Consider the following 25,374-nt stretch of genomic DNA (forward strand, 5'->3'; position numbering starts at 1 on the left):
TCTAGAGGCATACAAGCCACAGAGGATAGAAGTACACGCAACTCACTGAGGGGAGGTCATGGGAAGTTGCAAGGACTTCAGTGTACACTTCTATCCTGTCGTAAATGAAAAGTAATGTAACACAAGTTACCTCAGAAAGAAAGGATGAATAAATGTATTGCAAATTCACTTCCTAGCTTACTCCACAGAAATGTGTTTGGGCTCCTGTTATCTGAGCTGCTTATAGCTCTCCAGACAATAACAAAAGTAGGCATTTGAATACAGCTGTAATGATGAGGCACACAAGATGACAGTAAAGAGCAGAGAGATAAGATGGTTTTGTGCACATTTTCTTTACCTTGTTTTTGTAGCTCTCTGAAGCAATGATCACATACTCTTGCTGGCTGGTTTTTCATATAGTCTAAACCATGTTTATTTGATGAACAAGCTTGACAGACAATCTGGAAACAAACAGAAACATGATTGTACATGATATGCACCTGTAAATCAACAAATGCTCAAATATATTTACTTCAGTACTGTTAAGAACTGAACCTCAAACAGGCACTATTTTACACAGAAAATGCTTTAAGACCTTGGCTGGTCCTAATGTTCAATACATTGCTCTTCTCTAAATAATAAAAGAAGTTAACTCGATTACATAAGTTAATCATAGAATCATTTGAGTTGACTTTTGAAGGTCATCTAGTCGAACTCCCCTATAGTGAACAGGGACACCTAAAGGTTGCACAGAGCCCCATCCAGCCTGACAATGAATGTTGCCAGGGATGAGGCATCCACTACCTCCCTAGGCAATCTGATCCAGTGCTCATCGTAAAAACCTTTTTCTTATATCCAATTTAAATCTCTCCTCTTTTAGTTTTAAACCATTTCCCCTTGTCCTATCACAGCAGATCCTGCTAAAGAGTCTGGCCCCTTATTTCTTACAGCCCCCTAATAAGCCATTGTTAATAATTAATGAAAAGTGAATTCAGCTTACTGCATTACTAAACCACTATATTCAGAAAATTTTAAAAGAATAACTTAAAGTAGACATTGCTCTCTTGAAACTTTAACACAGATGTCTCAACTGCACTGAATCCATACTCACATTTGGTTAACACAAGAAAATAAACATTCTTTAGATATATCTGCATTTCATACCAGTTAAATATAGGATACATGTGGCACTAACTTTAGAAAACATTTTTTTTCTTAGCCTACAAATTAGTGAGGAAGATATTTTGAACATTTTAGCTAACATTCTTGGTTTGTATTACGTAATTGCAGAAGCAGGAGACAAACATAAATAATATCCCAAAATGCAAACTAAGAAACATGTACCAGGTTTATTGGTCTGTCTTAACCTCGTACTCTACACTAAACAGGCTGGTTTTGATCCATACCATTGTTCCCACAACAATTGCTGCAGTGCAATCACACTCTGCCTGTCCTTATCACACAGGAACCCAAATAACTTAAAGAAAAGGTAATGAGAAAATTGCCCAACCTTTCCACACGCCCTGCAGTGATGCCTTCTCCATGTCAACGTAAACTCACTTGTACAGATCATACACATAGTGGCTCTAGTATCAGGAATCCAGATAGGAGCCTTTGATCCTAGTGGGCTAGTTTCTTCCTGCTTCTCAGTATCTGCCTAAGAGAACATAGGCAGAATACATACATTCAGTGATGAAAAATAACACAAGTACTTATCAGTAATCATAGGTTAACTCTCATAGCGTTGGAAAGCCTTCTCTTATAAACTGTCATGGCCTTAACATTACCTACTATTTCACTAATGACCACTGTAATGCAAGCTTAAAGACAGAGTGATATTTCATTAGTTCAAAAAGGCTGTGTGACTACCGAGCTTTACCAGCCTACTTATATCAACAGCTGCTATGTTTTAAAACATTCCCCAGTTATCTTCTTGTTTTCAGGGTTACAGAGGGAACTGAGAAGGCTGCTTCGGTTTTTTTGGAAGTAGGTAATTTTAAATTTCTGAATTAGATAGTGTTATGAAACATCATTCTGTTCTGTCATCACCTATTCTCTTATCAATTAATGTTGTTCTGTTATTTATCATGGGAAGCCTCTTGCTTCTCTAGAAAGCTGCAAATAAACTTTTTATTTAAAAAGGAAACAAAACGGGCTACAATAACAGTATGATATACCTCTTCAAGACTTTTGCTAGGATTAAACGTGATTCTCTTTTTTGTATAGTCTTCAATTGACCTGGAGATAGCTTCTAACCATTCATCTCTTTCTGTAGCAGAACTGTTGGGTTAAAAAAAAAATCAATTTATTAACATTTAAAACTAAGAAATGAGTGTTGTTTAGAATTCTGTTACCTTTACTACACATTGATTTAATTCTCCTGCAGTTTCCAGTCTGCAGTTCCTATGAAAACTAGTATTACTTTTATATATATTATATATATAAATATATTTAAGCCAACTGCACGGTGCCAGTTATTTGTGTTAATAATGAAAAATGATCCTCAGTCTGTTGTTATAATGTGGATTCCTTTCCTCCTTTTCTTCCTCCCACAACAGCCTATGATTGCTTCAAGGTCTATACATCCTTTCTTCTTCCTCTTCCTCCATGTACCCATGAACTGCTTGAGTACCACTGGTGTAAACGGAGCTCCCAGAACACAGACACAGGTTTTTCATCTTAAGAAGGAATCTGAAATGTCAGCAAGTATTTTAAGTATTTTTCCCCCCTTCCATCCCATGGTGCAGTCTGTTATATTTAGTCCTGTGAAACCCCAAACTTTTGCCCAAAAAATGTAGTTTTTTCTCAAGTCCTGTGCTGCTGACTCTTTACTCCTATACAGTCTTCATAGAAGAATTAAGCCACTTTAATATTTTTTTTCCAAAATTTTCCATTGGATTAGCCAGCCTAGAGGGAGAAACATCCTCTGTCTGATAAGCAAAGCACAGCTTACCTTTCAGCCATGAGGACTTACCTCCTCCCTTGTGCCAGAACGTACGTACACATGGCTACACAGTGGGCTTTAAGTACAGTAAATTGGACTGGGAATCCAATTCAAACTGAAGCAAGCTCTTCCTCAAGATCAATTTACTGCCTGGGCTCATCAGACCACTGAGCAATTGCCTGGGCCAGCAGAAAGGAGAGGGAGCCAGGGGGAGGAGGATGCAGTGGGAGAGCTGGACTTCTTGTTTAAGATGCAACACCAGCTTAGAAAGGGCTTCTGACATTTAAGCCAGAAGTGTCTACCAACCACGTATCTTATTCCTCACTTCTTAAATAGTATCACATATCTATCTATTCTATCTTTTTTTTTCTTTTTTTTTTTTTTAAGCAAGAAATTGAACATGATGCACACAAAAAAGGAGAGTTAGGGAAAAGGAAAGCAAATATTTATGTGTGTGACATTAATTATATTATTTAATGGCTGTTGTAGGTGAACTTGAAAGCTTTGATTCTTTATATTTTGAGTTGAGGTTTTGACCTACATGAAACTGGGTACTATACAGTTTCGCAGAACAAATCTCATAAGGCAAATGCACGAGAAGCCTGTAAGGCACAGGGGAAAACATGATTGAGTGCACACAACAACAAAATCAGAACAAAAGGAGAGGAAATAAGATAGAAGCAAGGGCAAAGCAATGTGTTATTGTCTGCCTTAATATCTCACAGTCAGGGTGGAACATTTTGTTCAGTGTATTTACCCTTGCTTCCTCATTTGCTAAGAAGGATGTAGCATTAGCTACATAACATTCTTAATTCCAACCAATTCCTCTGGCTTTTTCAAAATCTGGTTACATACATTATTATTATTACATTAACATACATACATACATTATACGTTCTTAAAGCTATATTAAATAAAGCTGGTTCAGTGTTGCAGATTAAGCATCCTACAGCCGTGTGTGGAGCGTTACAGATGGGGTTTCATGGCTTAGGTCCTAACCTTTTCCTTGGGAGCGTGCATTCAGTAGCCTGCTGGCACTAGGCCTTTAGGGCTGTTTACAGTTCTCTAAAACTTGAGAGCAAAGGTTTCATTAGAAATTGGGCTGATGTCACAGCAGCAGCACAACGGGCAGTGCTCCTTCTGCTGTCCCTCCCAGCCACAGAGCACTGCCACCTCCCTTGCAGCAGTGGTTGCATCCTTCCTAAAGCTGCCCTGTTTACTAAAATTGCAGAGTTTTATTAATTTTACCCATCTCTTTAAAACCTTAGCTAATAAAACAGCAGAACACTTAAACAGACTGCAGAGTCCCAACCACGGTTTCTGGCAGACGTGTGTGAGGAGCACACATCACAGCTGCTCCACGCAGCCAAGCTGTGAGGGATCCCAGGAGAACACCCCTGTTGTGTCCAGGCTCAGAGCCCTCGGGCTCCTCTCACACTTGCACCAGTCCTGCAGGAGCTGCCTTTTGGTCAGGAGAGGACCCAGCTCCGACTGCCTGCTCTGGCAGGGGAGAGGCAGGGCCAGCTGGCCTTGTAGCATGCAAGCTGGTCTGTTTGCTTTGCTTTCACTTTACTTCTGCACTGTACTGTATCATGTAGATACTCTCATTGTTTTTTCAGTTTTCATTTTTTGTTTTTATGACAAGATTTCTAGTACTGTGCTGCATTGTAACATGTAAGATAATCCATGTTCCTACAGATAATCCAAGAAAGCAGAATCCTCAACCCAGACTAGAAAAAGCAGAATGCTAGTGCAGTCAGCAAAATTAAACCTGAAGCAAGAAAGCCTCTTATTTGGGCATTAATCTGTGCTTCTGTCATTAACTGACTTACTGGTTATTACTAGCTATTACATACTACTATAATACTACTCTACTACTATTGAATATTACTATATTACTAGCTATTTTTCACTAGCTTAATTGCTCCCCCGAGAGTTATTTCAAAGTCTCTTCTTTGTAGTGTAGTGTACACTTAATATCATGTTTATTATCTGAAAAAATACAGAATATACTCTTGTCCCTGATATCTGCAAGGTTAATTTAAAGCGTTTTGTAATAGACATTTTTTTGCTATATAGGAATCAAGAAGCTGTTGCAATGAGGAATCAAATGGAAGATGCAGTCTGTTTTAACAAGATACCAATTCTCTACACACCTGTGCTATTTATCATAGGAGCAATGCCACAAGCACATGCAAACAGCTACTGCTAATAGTATCGCTTCCACAACAAACCCAGGCCTTGTTTACAGACAAATAACAATCAGAAAGTCCTCAGTCACACCTGGATCCCCCAACTTCTCTTTCATCCCAAGAAAGTGCAACCTCTCCGTGTCACGGCTGTGCAACTTTGGGCTCTTGCACACAAACAGTTTCCAATAAATACAAAAATAACAGAAACAAATGCTCTCCAAATGGAAAGTTGACAGTGTAAGAAAGAAAGAGCTAGTCAAAGCAATTTTAGTTGGTAACGTGAGGCTAATTTCAGGAATTTCAAGGACAAGTGAAAAGTGTGTCACAAATGGCACTCAGCATGATGGAACGTTACAGGTTTTCCCTCATGCACCAGCATGTATTTCACAGGAATTACTTTTAATTTACCATTTAACCAGCTCCTCAAAAAGAGGCTAACCTCTTCTATAAAAAAGTATGGTATTTCAAGATGATCATCTTTTCACAAGATCCAATTATTAACCTTTCTACCTTACTTTTACATTACAAACATCTTTATGTATTTGTGCAAAACTTAGTGACCAAAGCACCTAAGCAGGACAGAGCTGCTCATGTAACAGTGGTGCAGAACCATACATTAAGTATGAAATGCATCTTTGTTCAAAAGAATCATGAGAAATATTTATAAAAATTGGTTGGGAAATACATCAGTACTTCTTTCAAGTCTGTTGTTATAAATAACTACTGTTCAGACACAACTGAGCTGCTTCCTCCAGCTGCTCTGCCAAGGCTAACCTTGGTTTGCCCCTCAGCTAGAGATATTGCTGTCTCTCAGCAGACATCCTAATGTCAGTATTTACAAGGTCACAAAGAAAGCAGCAGTCTACCCCTGCTCAGCTTTGCTAAATAAAAGAGAAAACATGTCTTTTTTCATTGATATCAGTGCTGTCACAAGTGACAGACTGTATCAAACTCCAAACACAGTGAAAACAACAATCCCCAAGCCAGGTCTTTGTCAGAGGCAGCTCACCGACGGTAGACCAGAACCACTCCAGTTTAGTGGCTGTTGGATGGAAAATGTATTTATCTGGTAAGGACAAGCTTCATTCCTGTTCTTTCTTTCATTTCTGTAATATCATATCTCATTCAGCACTTCACTGAGATCCATTTCTCAAGTCCTGAATTACACTGTTATTTTAGCTAGATGACCAGAATGACGACTTACAACTTTTATCAGTTAACAGAAATGTCAAAGTGTATTGATATGCCCCATATCCTGTCCTGCTAATGCACTGACACAGAATATCAGTTACTCTGGAAGAAAAAAACATACAGAAAAGCAAAGCCTAACATTAACTGAAGTGAATTCTAATACTTTTTCATCAGAAAGAAATGCAGTGAGAGGATAATATTTCAATTTACTTAGAAGTTTTTGAAGGTGTAGCAAAGCTGAAAAGGAGGAAAAATCAAAGAGTTTTGTTCAATCTGATTATCAGTTTGCTCTTTTGATGACAGCAGAATCACTACTAGCTGTGCAAGCCTTAAGCCTAGATTGCTCAAATACCAGCCACGTTTATTACAGATTTTGTGATTCCATCTATTACTTAACATCAGGGAATCTTCCTTACAGGTCAGAGTGGACTATATTACAGACTACACATTCATGTGATATCTGTGAATCTGATTATGTACAAGTGGGTGTCCTTTCTGCCAGCCCATTAAAAAAAGACTAAATATTCAAAATCAGTTTTTAAATGTGAACAAAAGCAATTTAGAACAAAGCTCACTTTATTTCTAGAAATCCATCTGTCAGTCTCTCTATCCTTCCACAGTAACACCAGCCAGGAGTAACTTTTCATTATGTAAGTGTGGAACAAGCTGTAATGAGCTTAGGTAAAAAAAAAACTTCTGAGGTCTGTTTGAAATCACGTACTTTTAAAGTCATTATGAATTCATGAGACTCACCTTGCTGAAAGAATGAAGGATCTCTCTACACTTTCTATGTTCAGTTCATTCTGATAAGCTTCCTGGGATGGCTTTTTAACCTTCAGTCAAGAAAATAAAAGAAAAAAAAAAAAAAAAAAAAAAAAGGTTTACATTCCAACTGACATGGTACTTTCATGCTGCTTTATTTTTATTTATTGCAGTCTCATATGTTTACCACAGAAGGGGCAGATCTTACAGGGATGAGATTGTACAACATCCTTAGAGCCAAGGTGCAGTAAGATTACAGAGTGCCCACCATTTTATTTCACTGTGGCAACATAGGAAGACTGAAGATTACAAGGGAATGAAGATCAGGGGCTGTCAGACACCTCCTGCTGTGCTCCAGTATTCTCAGGCCCAGCATCTTGTAAGCTTCTCCTGCAACTCTGCAAAAAAGCACACTGCAGGACAACACACAGGCCACTGGTGTGCTCTACACGGGCATCTGTCTGATACCCCCATGGGCTGGATCTCTGGTGATTCTTCTGAGATACCAAGTTTCAAACACACAAGATTTTAAAAGTTAAGGGTGTTTCTGAGCGACGACGAGACACCTGCTGGCAGAAGAGAGGCTGCAGCTCTGCCTGTGAAAGCTCAGGCCTGGGAGCCAGATCTGTATTCTAACTGAACTCGGTGCTCATTTCTGACAGAAGCAGAGATGAGACACTTGATTCCTGAGGCGGTGGTTTGTTGTTCTCACTGTCACGCCAGAGATCGGGTCAATACATGGCATACATGCTCCAACCTACAGGGCTTGGCTTATGTTTGATGCTTTTCACAAAGACTCAGAATCAAAAGCCATATCTGCTCTCCCTCTTAGCAGGTCTCTGTAAACCATGGAGTTCTGAGCGCCAGAATGTTTCTCAGGCAAAGATACCTAATCTCTGGGTGTCATCAAAAACACTCGCAAAGCAAAAGATAGGCAGTTTAAACATAGTATAATACAAAAAAAGGAGGCAGACTACATCCAGGCAGCTCTGGATGAAATGCAGGTAAGATGATCCTGTGACAATACAGTTATTTAGGAAAACATAAGACAGTACTCCAACAGTATTATGCAAGAAACTTTATGCCTGTAGAATTGCTCTGCAATACAAGCATCTTTAATATCTCTTTCCAACAATCAATATAGCTGCCTTTTGAAAATTTGAAGACCTAAGTTTAAACACATTTAGAGAAAGAATTGTTTTAGCAAATGACTCACCTTCATTCCAGCCAATGACAGCATGTTGTTGAGTTTGTACATCCCTGACTGAACTGGAGTAGTATACAACAGGGCATCATTAAACTGTAAAGCAGAAGCAATACTTATTAATGACTAAAGACTGTTTAGAGAGTGATAATTTCAGATCCATTTTACAGAAAGTACAAAGCACTAAATTCAGCTGTCCAAGAGGGCATCTTCTACATCTTGTTATTCCACTTAGACCCCAAGAAACATTTTCTTGCACAAATTCAGATAACACAAGGTGTCTATTTATATCCCTCCTTGTGTAAATATACATTTGGCAATGAGTAAACAATGCACAGATGTCAAAGAACATGCTGTTAAAAAGAACAAAAATCTTTCTCGTGTACACAACTATATTGCATAACAAACTACTTCAGAATTAAGTTAACTGAGGTTAATAGAATTAACCCTCAAAGCAATGTAAAATATTCCAGAAAGTAGGAGATGGCAGAATTAAGATACCAATTTATGATTATATAGACAAGTTTGTCCATATGAAATTTACCAATTTAAATGTGCTCAGTTCTACCAGACTTAGCTTCATTTGATACACCTACTGCTTAGCTGTTGGATGCTTTATTTCCTGTGTTGTTCAACACATTGGTCCAGGCTTTATTTACTAAACATAAACATAGATCAGGAGACTGAACTGTCTCAAGAGTTTTTGTTATGAGGCTCTTTGCAACATAAGCAAAGGTTTCAAGAGCCTACACAACATGATCAGTTAAAATCACTGCCTAATAGATCAGTCCTCTGCATGCTACAGAGTCAGCTCCAGAGAACAAGACAGGCACAAGACAAGCTTAGAATGCAAACTTCATGACCATCTAGGGAAATACTTGTTCTGCAGTATCTGAAAGCCAGATTTCAGGCAAGACCTTGGGCCAATAAAGTCACAAACTAAACACAACAACAGTTGTTTTACTGTCTAGATAGAGGAGAGAAACAAAAGATTCAACTGGAAATAGAAACTTCAGAAACGCGCAAAAGTTCTAAAACAAAACAACAGCCGGACGGGAAAAGAAGCCAGCACTTTGCTTCCAACTCAGTGCTCCACTTGGGAGGCAAGAGGAGGAGAGGAGGAGGGAGGGAAGGGTGCAATAGCAGCAGCTGAGCTGTAGGTTTTACAATCTGGTACAAGTGGGATGGAGTAATTGTTTTAGTGTTTCAGATAATGTCTTCCCATAAAACTACTGAAATTTTAAACAAGCACTGTTCAAAGCAGTACTTTTTGTTGAGAAATTGCTTTCTATTAGAATGTTACTGCTTATGCAGCAGACCATCTGTCCAAACTAGATTGAGCAAGTGTAACAGCAACAAATGGACATTTTTTCCCCTCCCTGAAGTTACTACTTCTTCACATTTGTGGTGCAGCATTTCAACCCCTCAAAATTACACTGACGCTAGGCACACAGCAGTATACACACCATCTTACCAGAAAAAACATCCGTGGCTGCATGACCTTTCGAGATAGCTTCATCAGGGTTCCTTCTTTCAGAAATATCTAGCACATTAAAACAAGCAATTCAAAACTCAGTTTTTCAAGGCATAAGCTGTATAAATGAGCTGATACATTCTTTCTTCTTTTTTTTTTGTTTTATTATTACACCTGAAATGCTGTAGAAGTTTTGCGATTCATGGTCTCCCCTCTCAAAAAGGCTGTTCGTCTGTAACTCTCCCTAAAAGCTAAAGGACTGAGTGGTTGCACTGATTCATGCTGCATTTGAAACTATGACAAATAAAAGGTTAAGTTTGAGGAAGAATACTGCCTGCAAGATCAGGCAGAGAATCGTATTCTAAAAAATGTAAGTTTTCATCAGATACATGTTTAAAAAAAAATAATAATAATAATTATACATATGGGGAGATAGAATTCATTTGACCATCAGCACCAAATAATTAGTGATGGATCATTTCTCTCCTCCATATGTGTCAGCTTCAGTACTGTGTTGGCATGTCACCCATGCTATACTTTTGTTACGATCATTTGAATGCCATCTGGAGGACTTACCCTTCCTGGCTGTACAATCTCATGGTGTCCATTTAGACTGTACTGAATCTGCATGAGTTTCTGAAAGTTATCCTACAGGGGAAAAAAAAGGCAAAAAGATAAGTAATTGCTATTGCATCTATGACTTTTTTTTTTTTTTTCTTTTTAAATAATAGAAAAGGCTTTAATTAGCTAACTTCCTAAGTCAAAATACTTACCCCTTGCTTCATGATGTCATTGGCATGGTTTGCGACTTCTATGACAACAGCTAGGGCATCTAAAGAGTGAAGAAACAATGTGTTATGTAGACCAGTTAGCACTGGTGTCATGGAAAACCCATGAAAAAATGTAGAATCATTAAGGTAGAAAAGACCTCTAAGATCATCTAGTCCAACTGTCCACCCATCACCACCACGCTCACTGGCCACGTCCATAAAAATATTCCCCTTCTACACTGTGGCAAGATTCAAGGACCTGACTGAACAGTCACTGCATTTAAGAGCACTTCCCATGGATCCCAGAAGCTTTGGATCATGGTTTCACAGGTGTGCCCTACCAAATCATTGCTTCAACTAACAGTCACAACAGCAATTATTTCCTATAGCTAATAAAGCTGTTTACAAGCAAAATTAATTTTTAGTTTCTCACATCAAGGATTGCTTTTATTTCAACGTCTCTACTTAGAGCAGAAACATTAACAACATTTTAGCTTAGACTATATAGAGCTTTTTTATTAAGTTTATTAAGTTTATTAAATTTTCCAATTTTACAAAACTGCCCCCACTGCCAGTCATGGAGGGCTGCCTACAAAAATTATCCAAATTCTTGCGATTTCTTTCTTCTGCCTTTAGTTTTGTGGTACTTTAAGGTAACAGTATAAAGTTCAAGCTCTAAACTTCAGACTGGAAGAAAAAAATCTCTGAAATAGAAGAGTTATGAAGACAAGAGGGATTTTATTAAGTACTGATATTTAATAACTAGCAATTCTGCTGAAATACGCATTTAGGTGTAACTGCAAAAAAGGAGTTATATAAAAGGATTATGTAAGTTACTGAACAGCAATTCTGTGTATTACACAGAACCCATCTAAGGATCTTATCCAAAAACCTGTGATTGATTTATGTAGGAAAAATAAACCTCGTTTAATTGAAAGCTAGCACAACTGCACTGATAAAATGTCATTTAGCACTGAGTAACAGTTAAACACTGCAAATAAGTAAATGCAGTTAAACACTCCAAGTAAACACTGCTAAAAAGTACTCAGAGAAGCCTACCAACCCAGTTAAACCAAAGCTTTGAGTTGTTGTAGGCGTTTTGTTTTTTAAGATATCGCTACACTATTAGCACTTAGACTATATATACTTCCTTTTTGATGCGTTCACATTCAGAAAGAAAGCACATTAAAAGAAACAGATTTTTGAACCAAACGGCTCAGAAGGTTATGAAGCTACGTATGAAACTAAAGCAAGGTATGACTATGAACAAAAATCTCCTCCTAAGTCAATCTAAGGAGAATTTTATTCAAGAGTTTCTTTAAATAAAGCAATGTGAGTACAGGAGTCAAACTGTGAAAACACAAAGCACAGAGCAAGCATTTCATAATAAATTAAATTTAGATTTAAACATCATGATATTAAGTGAGCCTGCTGAAAAACAGCTAGTAGTCTCCTACTAGGAAGTTCTGGAGCTGCTTCAGCCAAAGCACTCTCCAGCTACCTTAGCTTGAAAGAAAATGAAGCTAAGGGAAATTTAACTAAATCCACAAAGAAAGGAATGAGTACCTGACTTTTTTTTGTTGTTGTTATACTTTCCTTCATCTATCAGCTATTCTATCTATCAAAAACTTTAAACTGTACTTGTTGACTTAACAAAACTGAAGAATGTTACAGAAAATTGGCTGGTTATTGAAGAGAAACTTCCAAGATTTCCGAGCTACTTACAGAGCCAAAACACGAAACAAATCTAAACAACAAAACAAAATAATCTATAGCATCAAAAAGTCCGCAAGCAAACTGCTTTTTGGAAGGGAAGAACATTCCACTTCCTATATCACTTAGCTGGAATAACGTATTCAAAGGTCATCAGGAAGAATTGTGTTGTTTTTTCCAAAAATGCTAATCATATCCAAACCTTTGCCTTTTTCCTTTTTTTTTTTTTCCCCTAAATTGAATTAAACAACAAAGCAAAGTCAAAAGGAATTTAATTATCACAACAAAGTTTTTACTGAGTAAGGATCAGATTTTCTTAATCAGTTTCAAAGACTGACTATCAAACATAAACTATCATACATAAAATTAATATTATCATTGTTACAATTAAATTTCTGCTTTTATCTTTAGCATAAGCAGTGAGACAAAAATACTCTGGAGTGTACCACTATTTAAAAAAAACAAGAAACACAGAAGCAGGAAAAATCACAAGAAAATGTTACATAAAACATACTTCTTTTAAGTTGACCTTTTTAAATGCTCAGTTGCTTATCACACAGTGCAATCATCAGCTTGTTCACAACTATAAGAAGTGCAAGACAAACCTCAAGACTCTGAAAGAGTCATTTAAAACATTTTTGGGATTATATTTTCACCACTGTCAAATAAACAAATATATCTAAATGTCTTAAGAATGATAAATATTCATAAATTTTATGGCACTATACCAAGAGACATAGCTGTAGGAAAGTGAACTTGGCTCAGCACATCCAAGGCACTCATTTAATGCATTCCTACCAGTTACATCTGTGCAGCCCTCCTGAAGATATGGGCTTGCACAAATGCCATCAAAGAGAACAAAATAAATGACTGGGGCTCATGCAAATGGAATGGAAACACTGACTAGAAGCACTCCTAGGACTGCTGAGCAGCAGAGGCACTTAGACTAAGTGCGTGTAGAACTCAGAACTAAACAGAAAACATTTCTACTTATCAGCTTAGTATTCTGCGTGCATTTAAAATTTAGAAACTTTATCATTTACATAACCTGTTGTTTCTTAAGAATAAAGAGACATTTACCTTGAGTATCCCTATAATCTGCAGATTCTTCTAATAGGTTTTTTAAATAATCTGTATAAAGAAAAAATAACAGAGGTATTTTTGTTAAAGAAATAAACATCAGAAAGCATTAAAACCCAACATTTTCTTAGCAATCTGCTTTTCAGGCACACCTATACCACAACGGTCTATCACCACATAACCTTTTAAATTTGTCCAGGTAATAACATAAGGAAAACTAGCATTTCCACAGTGAAAGTATATTATGATATCTTGCTCAGGGAAGAACAAAAAAGCAGTGACTTTCTCTAAAGGGAAGTGATATTTGAAGTATTATTCTGGAACAAAACAAAACAAGCATTGGAAGACAAGTACACACTTGCAATCATTTACAATTAAGATGACACAAGAAAGTTTGAAGATTATAGATAATTGTCTGAGCCTTAACTTGTCCACAGGAGCTGAGAAAAAAGTAACCCAATACAGCAAATCTGATTATGATCAATATTTTTCAGTTAAAAAATTATAAGTTTATAAATTATAAGCCAGTTCAGACATTCACATAGGAATTGTTGGTTTTCAATTGTAAATTTAGTTCTTCAACCACGAGGTGGCACTCTCAGTACATTCAAGACTTCGTAGTTTTTTCATCTGTTTTACTCAGATAAAATTAACTCCAAATGTCTGACAAGATGAGAAAACATCCCTCCTGAGATTCCATTCCCTGTCCTTGTGTCCAATTCACCAAAAAGTATGATATCCTGTCAAAGACAAATATATGGCCTCAGTGCAGCTCTGAACTACTTGAATTTGAAAGAAACATAACTTTCTAAAGAACTTCCAAGGGAATGCAGGTTTTAGATTGATATTATCAACAAGTACTAATTCATAATTGTCTTTTAAATGAGGTACTCACATTCTGACTGATTTAGAGAAAATTGATAGTATATGATCTAGGAAATGTTCAATTTCATGTTAGCAGTTGTACACATCTTGTGTAGAAGTGAAAGAATTCAGCTCCCAGATGTTTGCCCTACCCAGATTCATCCTTTCACTCAAGAAGGATCGAGAGCCAATTGTTCCTGCCTTCATAGGACGTCTTGCTTCATGCATGCCCCTCAGAGAGCACTCAGAATACTGTAATGGTTTCCTTATGCAAAATAAGGGAATTATGAAATGCATTTCTGCAGTCGAAACACCATGAAGAGTGAGAAATCTTGTCAGTTAATGAAAGCTTTGAGGAAAACAAAACTACGGGAAGAAAAATATTTGGCACTGAAGCTTTATTTTTTGGCAAAAACCTAAGGGAGGATCCAAGAGAAGCATGAAGAGCAGGTTGGGATGAAGGAGCAGGGCCTTGCTGGGGGCAGCTGCGGGTGAGCTGGGGGTGGGAGCGCTGGGAGGTCTGGCTGGGCCTGGGAACACCCACAGCCTGCTGCTCCTCTTCAGGTTCTGGCTGATCCTTATCAGGGAATGGCCAACGCCTGATTTTAACATGAGCCTGACGTGGTAGAAACTTTTCCAGCTCCATAATACTGCATCCTTCACGTGTCTCCACATCTTTTGCTGTAGTAGCTACCAGACCTTCAAGTGCAGTGTTTAGGTGCGCACATGTTCCACTAAAAAATGAGTTCACCTTGTCTCAGCTTGGGTTGTGTTTGTAAGAAATTGGTGTAAGACTAAAATCAACAGGAGGTATTTTACAAGGGACTGAGAGGAGTTCACGTGGTTTTTAACTTGGTTCCTGCAGGAACTCCCTTCACACGCACACAACAGCTGCTCTCCCCTGCCTCATTGTCATTAAGTAGGAGCTGCACATTACCGCCCGGGCTGAGTGAGCATCATGGGCACCTTTCATAAAGAAAACAGGTTGAAGTTATATTGCAACTCAGCCTCCACCAGAGCCAGAACAAAGGACTTCAGGAGACACCTCCCAACATAAAAGCATGAGTCCCTACAGTTTATACAGCAACTACAGCTTCTTAAAACTGCCAGCCACAGAGTCACTTCTCTGAAGACTGGGCAAGAGATCAGGTGGATATAATTCACTAATCTGCAAATGCTCCACTGGCATTTTTTAGTACATGGAAACATCCAATTTAATATTCAAAGTAACTGCACTGAAAACTTAAAACCAGAGACCCAACACGGGAGCTAATTGCTTCTTAGCACATTTATGCCTTATGACATTCCCCCAAAGAACAATACTGCACCTCATACCACTTGTGGGGTTTTGTTTTGAACTGTACGTATTAGCACTTTAAATCATATCCATGGATAACAGAGGGAAAATTAAAGAGAGATTTTAACATTGCAACCTGATCTAGAGGGAGGTGTCCCTGCCTATAGCGGGGGAGTTGGAACTAGATGATCTTAAGGGTCCCTTCCAACCCAAACATTTCTATGATTCTATAACTGCAACCGTTTAAAATTCTGTATTTAGAAAGGAAGGCAGCTCTTGTACTGCAAGACGGAAACAGACAAAAAAACTTCCGGCTGTAAAATCCTGGAAGTGGTAAATATGCAATTTTGATCTCTGTATGTGTATCTGGCAAGTAAACAGCTAAAACTCAGCTTCAGAGAAGCAATGCGATAGACTGTTTTAGTTTCTTCTGCACATACACACTGGAAATTCTGTGCTTGCAACAACTGTCTGGAGGTACTGCCTTAAACTCTGCAAACAGTATTTCACAGACGTGAACAGATTTAGCAAAAACATTCCTAGATAAAATAAATACAGAAGTTAAATACTAAGGTGGAATGGTATCTGTGGTCTTTGCCAAATTTTTTCCCCTTTGAAATGTACTTCAGTTGTTCAGACATTTTACTCATAGTTGTTCTACATGAGACACTGGTTTCTGGGTGAAAACATGAAACACATATATATTACGGACAGTTTTCCAGAACTACAGAATAAAATATAAATAATAATAATAATATTAAAACTATCAACAGTGTCAGGCCCTCAGCACTGGGGTTTCCTTCTGTTGGTTTAAGCAGAAAGGAGAGGATCGGTATGCCTAGGACAAATCTGACAGTAAGCATGGACCTGCTTTAATATAATAGAGAACAGTACAAGTGATGTAACAATAAAACAGAAGTTGAGACTATGCAGGAAATTAAGTGGAAAGATTTTTTTTAAATTACAGAGCGCTGAAAGAGAACTGTAGCATTGTAAATGGCACAGAGGTCTGACTAACACCCAAGCAAGTAGCAATCTCTGTTTCACAACTGATAGCAACCTCCCAGCTGCACGACAATGCAAGCTTCCCATTGATCACAACACAGCAAAGAGGCCATCCTAGCAAAACAAATCTTATCAACACATCTCCACGAGAACAGAAAACCCATCCAAAAAATGCCTGATTACCCAAATACTGCATTTCATGCAATAGAATAACTGACTTCATGTAAACAAGATGCGTGCATTAATTTACACAAACCACTTCAAGAGGAATAAAAGTATTTACATTAGGAAATACTACTTTTCTGAAAGAGTGGTCAGGCAGTGGAATGGGCTGCCCATTCGACCGTCACCGACCCTGGAGGTGTTCAAGGAACGTTTGGATTTTGTGTTGAGGGACATGGTTTAGTGAGAACTATTGGTGATAGGTGGATGGTTGGACTGCATCATCTTGTAGGTCTTTTCCAACCTTGGTGATTCTGTGATTCTATGAAAAGAGAAAAATCTTTTTAATAGAAAACATGCTAATTTTTGTCTGACCTCTTCCTCTATTTATATTCTGAAGGCAGACCTTAAACATGTCTTCAGAAAGGTAGACTTAAAAATTAAAATTCATAATTTTGCTAGATACCCCAAAAAACAACAAAAATCAACACTCAAGCATTGGTTTATGACAAAATGTTCCTTTGCCTTCCGTCCACCTGACAGCAGCCACTAATTCACTTTTCCTTCATGCTAGGGGCCAGTAGCTATCACTTCTACTCTTAATAAAAATTATCTTCTGCTTCATTAACTACTTCTTGTCTCAAATTGTCCAATTTAATTACATTAAACTCAAAGCATTCATTCTCAAAATGGAATTGGCCTCAAGTCTGACAATTCTATTTCTGAGCTGTGAAAGAGCAGCGCGCGCTCAAAAGCGGATTTTTCAATTCCCCCTCAGCCTCCCATCACTCAGCTGAGGATAATAAGACACACCGTCTCTCTCTATACAAGCCTCGTGTTATGAAAAAGAGGATAGAAGCTTATCATACGACAATGAAGTGCTTGCTTGTATTGTACAAGTCTTCTACTCAAACCAGATTTTCTGGAGGAGAGATTCACCTCACCTTCATTTCTTTCTGTTAAAAATACAGAGTCTCAAATTAACCTCCCCACCAACCCACTTAATATTTGCTGTATAGAGCTCAGGGTTATGTGGGAAAGTGGAAATTTCCTTGGTGGGATGGAAAAGCTGTATAATTAAATAGAAATACAGCTGAGTTGTGCCTCTCCTTGCCAGATTTATAAGTCCACCTGCTCCTCCTTTTGTTAGCACAAAAGCAACTACACTTCAAAGCACAGCAACAATCTTGTAGCAGCAGGTTACTAGTACAAAGCTGTCCTACCGACACAGCATCTAAATAGCAAGAAATCCCTGCTGACTCAGGCCTCGCAGCTTCATTTCCTGGATTGTTTTTTCTCCTCTAAGCCACTGCCCCCTCCTCAGCCACACACAGATGCCCATTGTTTTTGCCTGGGGCTGCTGCTGCATCACTGCAGCATCACTTTTGTTTTGCACACTCCAACAGCAGAGCTGAATACTTGGTATATCCTCCAAAGGCTTTGTACAGAGATTACTCAATATTATACAGAGCTGCTAGAAGGTAACAAAGTGGAGAAGTCATCCACTGAGATATAGGAGAGTGAAAATCTCAGAAGACAGTGTGAAATGGCATGAATAATTGAACACAGCAAAAATGAAGGAGATCCAAAATAAAAGCCCTCTGCCATAGCATAATTCACTTCTTAGTCTGATCTCTTTCATTCCTCTCATGGAACATGAGAAATTTATTTTTCTAAAGCATTATAAATCGGCACTGCAATCCAATTCATGTAAATAGCATGTGTATTTACAGACTTTTTTAAAGCTGAGTGGCCCCAGCCAGGTCTGCAGACCTCCACATAACGCCCGTCAACACAGGATGAGATTTTCAGGTCTTGTCTAAAACAGCTGCTCCCTGCCACAATGACAATTAATAGTTACAAAGAAGTCTCCTTCTACTTCATAGTAGTAGTGTTTCTGCGCCATTCATCACTGACATCTCTCATTTTGCTATGTATATTGACAAAGGAATTGCTCCTCTGTTCCGCCTTTTTATTGGAAACCTTTGAACTTATCCAAGGCATCTCCACTGATTGAGGAATATATAGCAAGCCTACACAATGCCTTGAGCCAGTGTCCTTATAAAATAAAGCAACTCCTCAAATGTCTTCTTGTGGTTTAATTTTATCAATTAAAGGACACTAATATTTTCTCCCACAAAGTAGTTCATTTGATAAAGACTCTTAACCCTTTTTTCCCCCAACTGCGATTTCCATGAGGCAATTAAAAAGAAAACAGTCCAGGTTAATAACTTAGCAACTTCTCCACAGCGCTGAAGTTTATATCTCCCACAGCATCACTAGTCCAAGTACTTGCTGGGGAAATGCCAACAAGCTGCTACAGAGCCAAACAAAGGGTCATACAGCATTTTATTTTGCAGTTACTGCATAAACAGAGGCTATTTTTAAATAGGTCATCAAGAAGCAACTTCCAAAAACAATGCCTTAAGTATTTCCAAATCCTTACAGGAGCCATCCCCTCTTACAACAAACACATCTCAAAATACTTCACAAAGGAGGCCTGTACCACTGCACTCCTTTTACAGAAAATGAAAGTACCGCATCAAGGAGACAACTTCCTCAAGGTCACCCAGACATGCCAGTGCCAAAGCTGAGTACAGAGCCCAGATTTTGTAGTCCTGTACCAGCTCATGCCCCTGCAACAAATCTTGAGTGCTTAACAGTAACATTTACCAAACCCACACTTCCTGCTTTTAGAGGAGAATGGTTTTCAATGCCAAAACACACGGGCAGGAGAGAAATGGAGAAACTACTTGCAAGAAAAGCTTACAGTTACACAGACAAATCTGTCAGTTCCTTCTTCTTGCTCTAGTTTTCCATACTACTATTTTCCATTAAAAAACAAACAAAAAAAAACACACTCCAAAATTCAAAAGGGGAGCTTTCCAACCCTCTAAGAAAATTACTGTCTTTTATTACCACAGAAACAAGCAAAAAACACCAACAATTTCATGTTTTCCAAGTATCGCTGTACGTACCATCAGGGAGCGCACCACAACGCTGGGAACATTAGCATTTCACTTGTGAAACCAAAGAAAGCCTCTAAGCCCATGCTGTATTTTCAAAAAAGCTTTATATAACTGTAGTCAGATAAACATGCTTTGCAGATGGGTACAACTGCCTGAAAGCAAGTTCTCTGGAATACACGAAGACTGGTTTCTTAAGATTGTATAAAAGCTTCACTATACCTGTCAAAAGGAGTCTGTACTGGGGAATCCTCTGAACTGGCTTGAGCAGATAGTGCTTGAGGGCCAGACTAGCACAGCGGGGGCTCATCTGAAAGAAACAGTCAACATAAGCAACAATTCTGTGGTAGTCAAGGGCTCCAGTAAAAGCAAACTTAACTACAAAGAGTTGCTGATAATATCAGATAAGCTGATCTTAAAGGTGTGACTACTGTAGCATTACATTGCACCCAAAGCAAGTATTTCCCTGTGTGGAAGATGTATGTAAAATTAATCATGAGTTAGAAGACATCAGTAAGCATTCATACTCTCTGTGAATTCAAAATAGGTTATTTTGCTTATGAAGGAGAGGAGTGGATCTTCCCAGAAATAAAGGAAAGGGCAGCTGCAAAGACATGCTAATTTGTGATCACTGTAAATGTCCATTAGGAAGAAAGGTGGAAAAGAGAGCAGTAATCACTCAAGAAGTTTTAATTAATCCGAACATCTAAAGACAACACACAATTATAAGACTCGTGCTTAAAAAAAAAATTATCTTGAGTTTGCCTTCAAAATAACATGTATCAGAAACACTGAATCCTTGAAAAGACTTCTTACTGCACTTATGGACTCTAACTCAAGCTCTTCCTTTGCCTGCTCTAAGTAGCCTTTTTAAGGATTTGTAAACTAGCAGAGAAGAGATTACTCAAGGGGAAGCTTGCATCATAGGAGGTAAATTCATAGATTGTGTGGATCGTGTTCTGATCTCCTTTCTGATTTAAGGGGATTATGTAAAAATCTGGCATTGCTTTTAGTGACATGAATCAGCTTTCAACTGATTGTTGCATGGGCTGGGTTTAAAAGCTTCTAGAAATATGTAGACTGTTAAGAGTCACTTTTGTATGTTTCTAACTGAAATGAAATATGATTCCCAAGAGTAAGCTACTACCCTGTTATGTGGTGGAGAAATCAACCTGCTTAAAATAAGACAGTTAATCATTGCATTATGGCCAAGAGACCAAACCCAAAAAAGCAACTGGTGATTTTGCTAGTATGCCTTTGATACAACTTGTAGCAAGTACTGAATTTTCTGAAAACGGAAGTCTTTTGGCAGCCAGCATGACAAGTTACTTTGGAAAATTTGAATTTCTTTTCACTTTCACCCTATAAGGGCTCAAGCCAAGACCCAGCAGAAAAAAAAAAATCAAATTAGGGGATGGTCTCTAAAGTCTTACGTAAAAATGACAACTGCTGAAAAGTTACAAAATAGGATATATCTTTAAAAAGAACACGGTACCTCAAAGTCTTTCACTACCGAGGCAAAACCTGCGTTCTTCTTACACTGTTCATCTAACAGCGCAATATTTTTATCAAATTCTTTGATGTAAGTTGAGTACATCTTTAAGTAGGGGCCCTTTTTCACAAATATGTCAGCAATTCTTTGATGTTCAAGCCTAGAAACAAGAACAGAGCAATTAGTCACAAAAAGGTATACATGCTAACCTTGCAGCAAGATATCGATCATCTTCACTGTAAGATGTGACAGTTTATTTCTGAACAAAAAGCTTACAGTCCAGCAGACAGCGTTCAGCTCATAAACTATTCTGAAAAGTCTTACCAGGCACACTTCTGCACGCTAATTTGGAGTTAGATTGCAACCACTTGATTCACAGTCTGCTCTAAATGATCTGGAACCATTTGAACACATTAATACAAGCTGGATTTCCAAGGAAATGGATCTTCAAACTTTAAGATGGCATCTACATCCCACAGTAGGAAGCTCAGGATTACAGTCTTTACTCATTTCAGTGCCTTTGTCTGTATACTTTCTTTGGCTGGCTTAGGTCCACCCACCAGTGTAAATGAGAATGGACTTCAGCAGGACTGTCCATCAGCACTGTCTGGTTAGTAGCCCTCAACTACCTCTGAAAGGCAAACAAATCTTCAGAAGAGCCTCCTGTTCCTCTCATGAAGTCAGTCCGTTTATCATGCCCACGCACACGTAGAAACAAGAACTTTCAACTGAAACCTATGTTTTAAACAAAAAAGTGTGGTTGCTTAAAGCATGCGCTGACATGCCTTCTGGATGCCCCCCAGTGCCAAATAAAACAGCAAAACGGAAAGGTATCCCTGTACTTTCAAAGCCAATTCTGTCATTTATGAAGGCATATGAAAAACAAACAAGAGTCAGACTGTGGTCATGTGGAGTCTTTAAAACCCCACAGACAAATCTTAACAACATCAAAGGAGTGGTGTTCCTTCATTCACTGATAGTCACCAATGAGACAATCGCTCCTCCAGCTCCCTCAGGAGGTCCCGGTTGAGCTCGTACAGCTGAGGTAGGTAGTACAGGATCTGATTCAGGATTCTGTCCTCAATCACAGGCTTCCCGAGCTGCCTAGAGGCGTGTGCCACCGCGTCCCGGAAATCCTGCCGGAGCACAAAGAGAAGCCCTCACCATGAGCCAAAAGCACAGTGCAGACATCAGTGTTTTCTCTGCAGACATTCCAGGCCCTGCTCCCTATTACCAAAGAGAGGAGGGTGCCATCTGGGTTATGTTTCCCTGCAGTTTCAACTCACTCCCTTGGGTCAGAATTAATCCCTTCAGTTTGATGCCGGAGCTTGACTCTCTCACTCCTGGACATACGCTGTGGATGGAGGTTGTTCATTATTTTTTAACACACCCTTAAGAAATGAGCTGATACTACACATGAGGAAACTAGAGTTAAAAAGCTCTTCTATCTGGTATACCAAGGTATTGGTATCCTTGAGATCTTCTTGCTAAGATTTGGGTCAAAAAGCAAAAATGTTATATCAGCCAATGCAATCATAATAATCATAATCTAAAACCACATTCTTTGTTATTTGGCAGTCATTTACAAATGCATTCTAGGAAGATGTGCTGCCTGGATTAAAAATGCTGTGTCACAAGAACTTTCTATACGTAGCAGCTCTCACAAGAAAATATACATTAACAAAGAGCTATTTTAACAACGCACTGGAACTGTGAGATTTCAAATGTTGTCCATTATCAAAACAACATTGCTACCTTCAAAACATTTCCAGGAAGAAGGAAAACTGCATTAGCTGCTGAAGGATCCTGGAGTATTTTTATGCTTCGACCAGCTCTCAACAGAGCAGAGCTAAGTTTATTGGCCCTTATTACTACTCAGAATTAAAATCTTAGCCCTGGACAAGTCACTATGGCTAGGATTGTACACGTAATGAAATGTGGTATCCATTAGGCAAGGCATTTTCCCTGATCACATAAAATTTTCAAAAAAGGTTTAGCAATTTAGCATTTCACTCGAAAAAATAATCAAAAACATAACTTTAAAATGAGAAAAAAGAAAATCCAAATATCTATTTTATCATGTCTCACTTAAAGTTGGGCATCAGCATAAAACAGTCAGTTTGTAATAGCTCTTTTTTAGTTTGCATCTGCTGAAACCTAATAATGCACGCAAAATCTGTAGGTGACCCGAAAAAGGCAACTAAATGGCATGTTCCTGTGTGCAGTGACGAGGCATATTTTTAAATACGCATGGGGTTCACATCTGCCTTTGAAATTTTGTAGGGTTCTTTGGTTAAAATAATTAAAAAAAAAAGAATTAGGCTCACACACACACAAGTCTACTCCTCCAGGTCTCACTGGCTATCTCATCAGCCCAGCATCTGGCACTATTTAGGGTTTGTCAGACTCCAGTCTCAGCTTTCTCCTGGCCTCTCCTCATTACATCAGCGAGCTCCAGACAGCTTCTTACTCTGTGACCTAGGGTCGCGAAGGCTGCGCCAGGGCACAGTTATGACAAGAAACTGAAAAGAGATACAGGGCGATGGCTGTGATGGGGAAGGCTGAGAACTAAATGCAAGGGAGTTAAAAAACAGATGGCGTTATTCATATGGAAATGCTCTGTTTTACATCCTCTGTGTAGACTAGTGACACATAGGTTAACTACCAGCTGCATCTTATGGGTTTTTCTGACCCTAGGGCATTGCTTAACACTGAAATGATACATGGAATTACAATGGCAAAAGCTCAAATGAGGCCTTCTGAAGAGCTTCATGCAAAATGCACCATCATATTATGATAATATTCCCCTCAAAAAATCCCATGCACAGACAATATACTGTATATGCTGCGCCATGGGGTGGAACAAGAATTTTCTCCGAGCACTATAAGCCTACTTGCATGATGAAAAGAAAAGTGGTTTTGTCTGTAACGAAATCAACAAGCCCAGCTTTTCCCTGGCCACACAATAAACGGCGAGCAGGGAGCCAGGTTTAAGCACCAGTAGATAAGACAGGAATGTCACTTGTAGTTAAGAGCATTTGTTTAACTTCTAGATATAGCATTCAAAGAGCCTGCAGGATGTTTTTCAAATGCAGGGGGTTTGGTTTTCTCTATTGGCTTGATCCAAAGTCCATCAACCTCTCTGGGCTTCGGATCATGGATCATGCTGTCGAAGACTGGGCCATGGGCACAGCCAACCAAAACCTTGTTTTCCTCACCCCTGCTTCTCCCTCCACAACTGAGGAAAGGGAGGAAGCCCTGCAGAAAGGAAACAGAAGGAAGAAAGATAACGTGAAGCTTTCAAATGATGCAAACCAGACTGCTGAACAACAAAGGCGATAAACTTCAGAGCTTTTTTTCCCCTTCTTTTTTGGAATTATCAAGTCTCCACTTCAGAGGCGGCGCAATGTATTTGTCACTGTAATCATATTAAGATTTATTTATAACCTGGCAGTGTGAAGTAACTGTCATGCCAAGTTCATCTTGAGATAAACCTGGGAGGTGAATGCGGAGAGCATTATCAACAGGAGAAGGGGTAGGAAAGCCAAACAAATGGCAGTGCTGCCATTCCAGTATCGCCTTCCCAGAAAGTAACTTCTCATCTAAAAGGACCAGAACCTACAGCGGGTCTGTTTTGATTACTAAACGTAAAATATATTAATTTAAATAGTAAAATCTGAAATTTTACTCCAAATGGCAGAAGCTATTCAGTCAAGTTCTTTTTTTTTTTTATATGGGAAAGTTCCTTTCTTACATACAAGTGGCTTCAAAATTAGAAATTACAGGAATACCAATTTAACACATCAGCACCTAATTCCTTCTAAAACTAAATCCGTGCACCAGATTTATAAAACCAGAATAAAAACAGAACCACTGCTGCGAATAATACACACATTGCTCTGATATCCATAAGTACCTACAAAAAGTGGCTCATATTACAAAGATATTTAGCATTCAGTACTAACATAACGCTGCTGACAAGCACTGCTTTCTTCAGTCTGTTCAAAGACGGCCACCTGAGCTGTCCCAGAAATTACTGTGTTGGAAGCAATGCAGCAATTCACCACACTTAATTTTAAAGCAAGGTTTTATAATTAAAAATGAGCCTTCTGAATACTCATAAAATTCTTTGCCATGCTTTGGAATGTGCTTATTTCACTAAAAAACACCGCTTGCAACTCTGGCCCATATATTTCATATGTTGTATGACACAAAACAAGAGATTATGAATCTGAAACTGGGATGATTCATACATTTTCAAGCTTACTATTTCTTTTCA

At 38.5% G+C, this 25,374-nt stretch overlaps 1 protein-coding gene across 1 annotated transcript in view; it reads right to left on the minus strand.

Annotated features, from left to right (window-relative positions):
* Positions 1–25,374, minus strand: part of FGD6 (FYVE, RhoGEF and PH domain containing 6) — a 67,732-nt gene that overhangs the window by 8,642 nt on the left and 33,716 nt on the right. Inside the window, exons 6-17 of the mRNA XM_085223216.1 lie at positions 22,080–22,231; positions 21,099–21,255; positions 19,826–19,913; positions 13,310–13,360; positions 10,520–10,578; positions 10,323–10,394; positions 9,747–9,815; positions 8,285–8,368; positions 7,060–7,139; positions 2,157–2,259; positions 1,490–1,636; positions 338–440 (exon numbers count right to left, since the gene is read on the minus strand). Coding sequence (XP_085079342.1) covers positions 338–440; positions 1,490–1,636; positions 2,157–2,259; positions 7,060–7,139; positions 8,285–8,368; positions 9,747–9,815; positions 10,323–10,394; positions 10,520–10,578; positions 13,310–13,360; positions 19,826–19,913; positions 21,099–21,255; positions 22,080–22,231 — 1,165 coding nt within the window. The remainder of the gene's footprint in view (positions 1–337; positions 441–1,489; positions 1,637–2,156; positions 2,260–7,059; positions 7,140–8,284; positions 8,369–9,746; positions 9,816–10,322; positions 10,395–10,519; positions 10,579–13,309; positions 13,361–19,825; positions 19,914–21,098; positions 21,256–22,079; positions 22,232–25,374) is intronic.

This window comes from Meleagris gallopavo, chromosome 1 (genome assembly GCF_905368555.1).
Source record: "Meleagris gallopavo chromosome 1, MGAL_WU_HG_1.1, whole genome shotgun sequence".
In the NCBI taxonomy this organism is placed as follows: domain Eukaryota; kingdom Metazoa; phylum Chordata; class Aves; order Galliformes; family Phasianidae; genus Meleagris; species Meleagris gallopavo.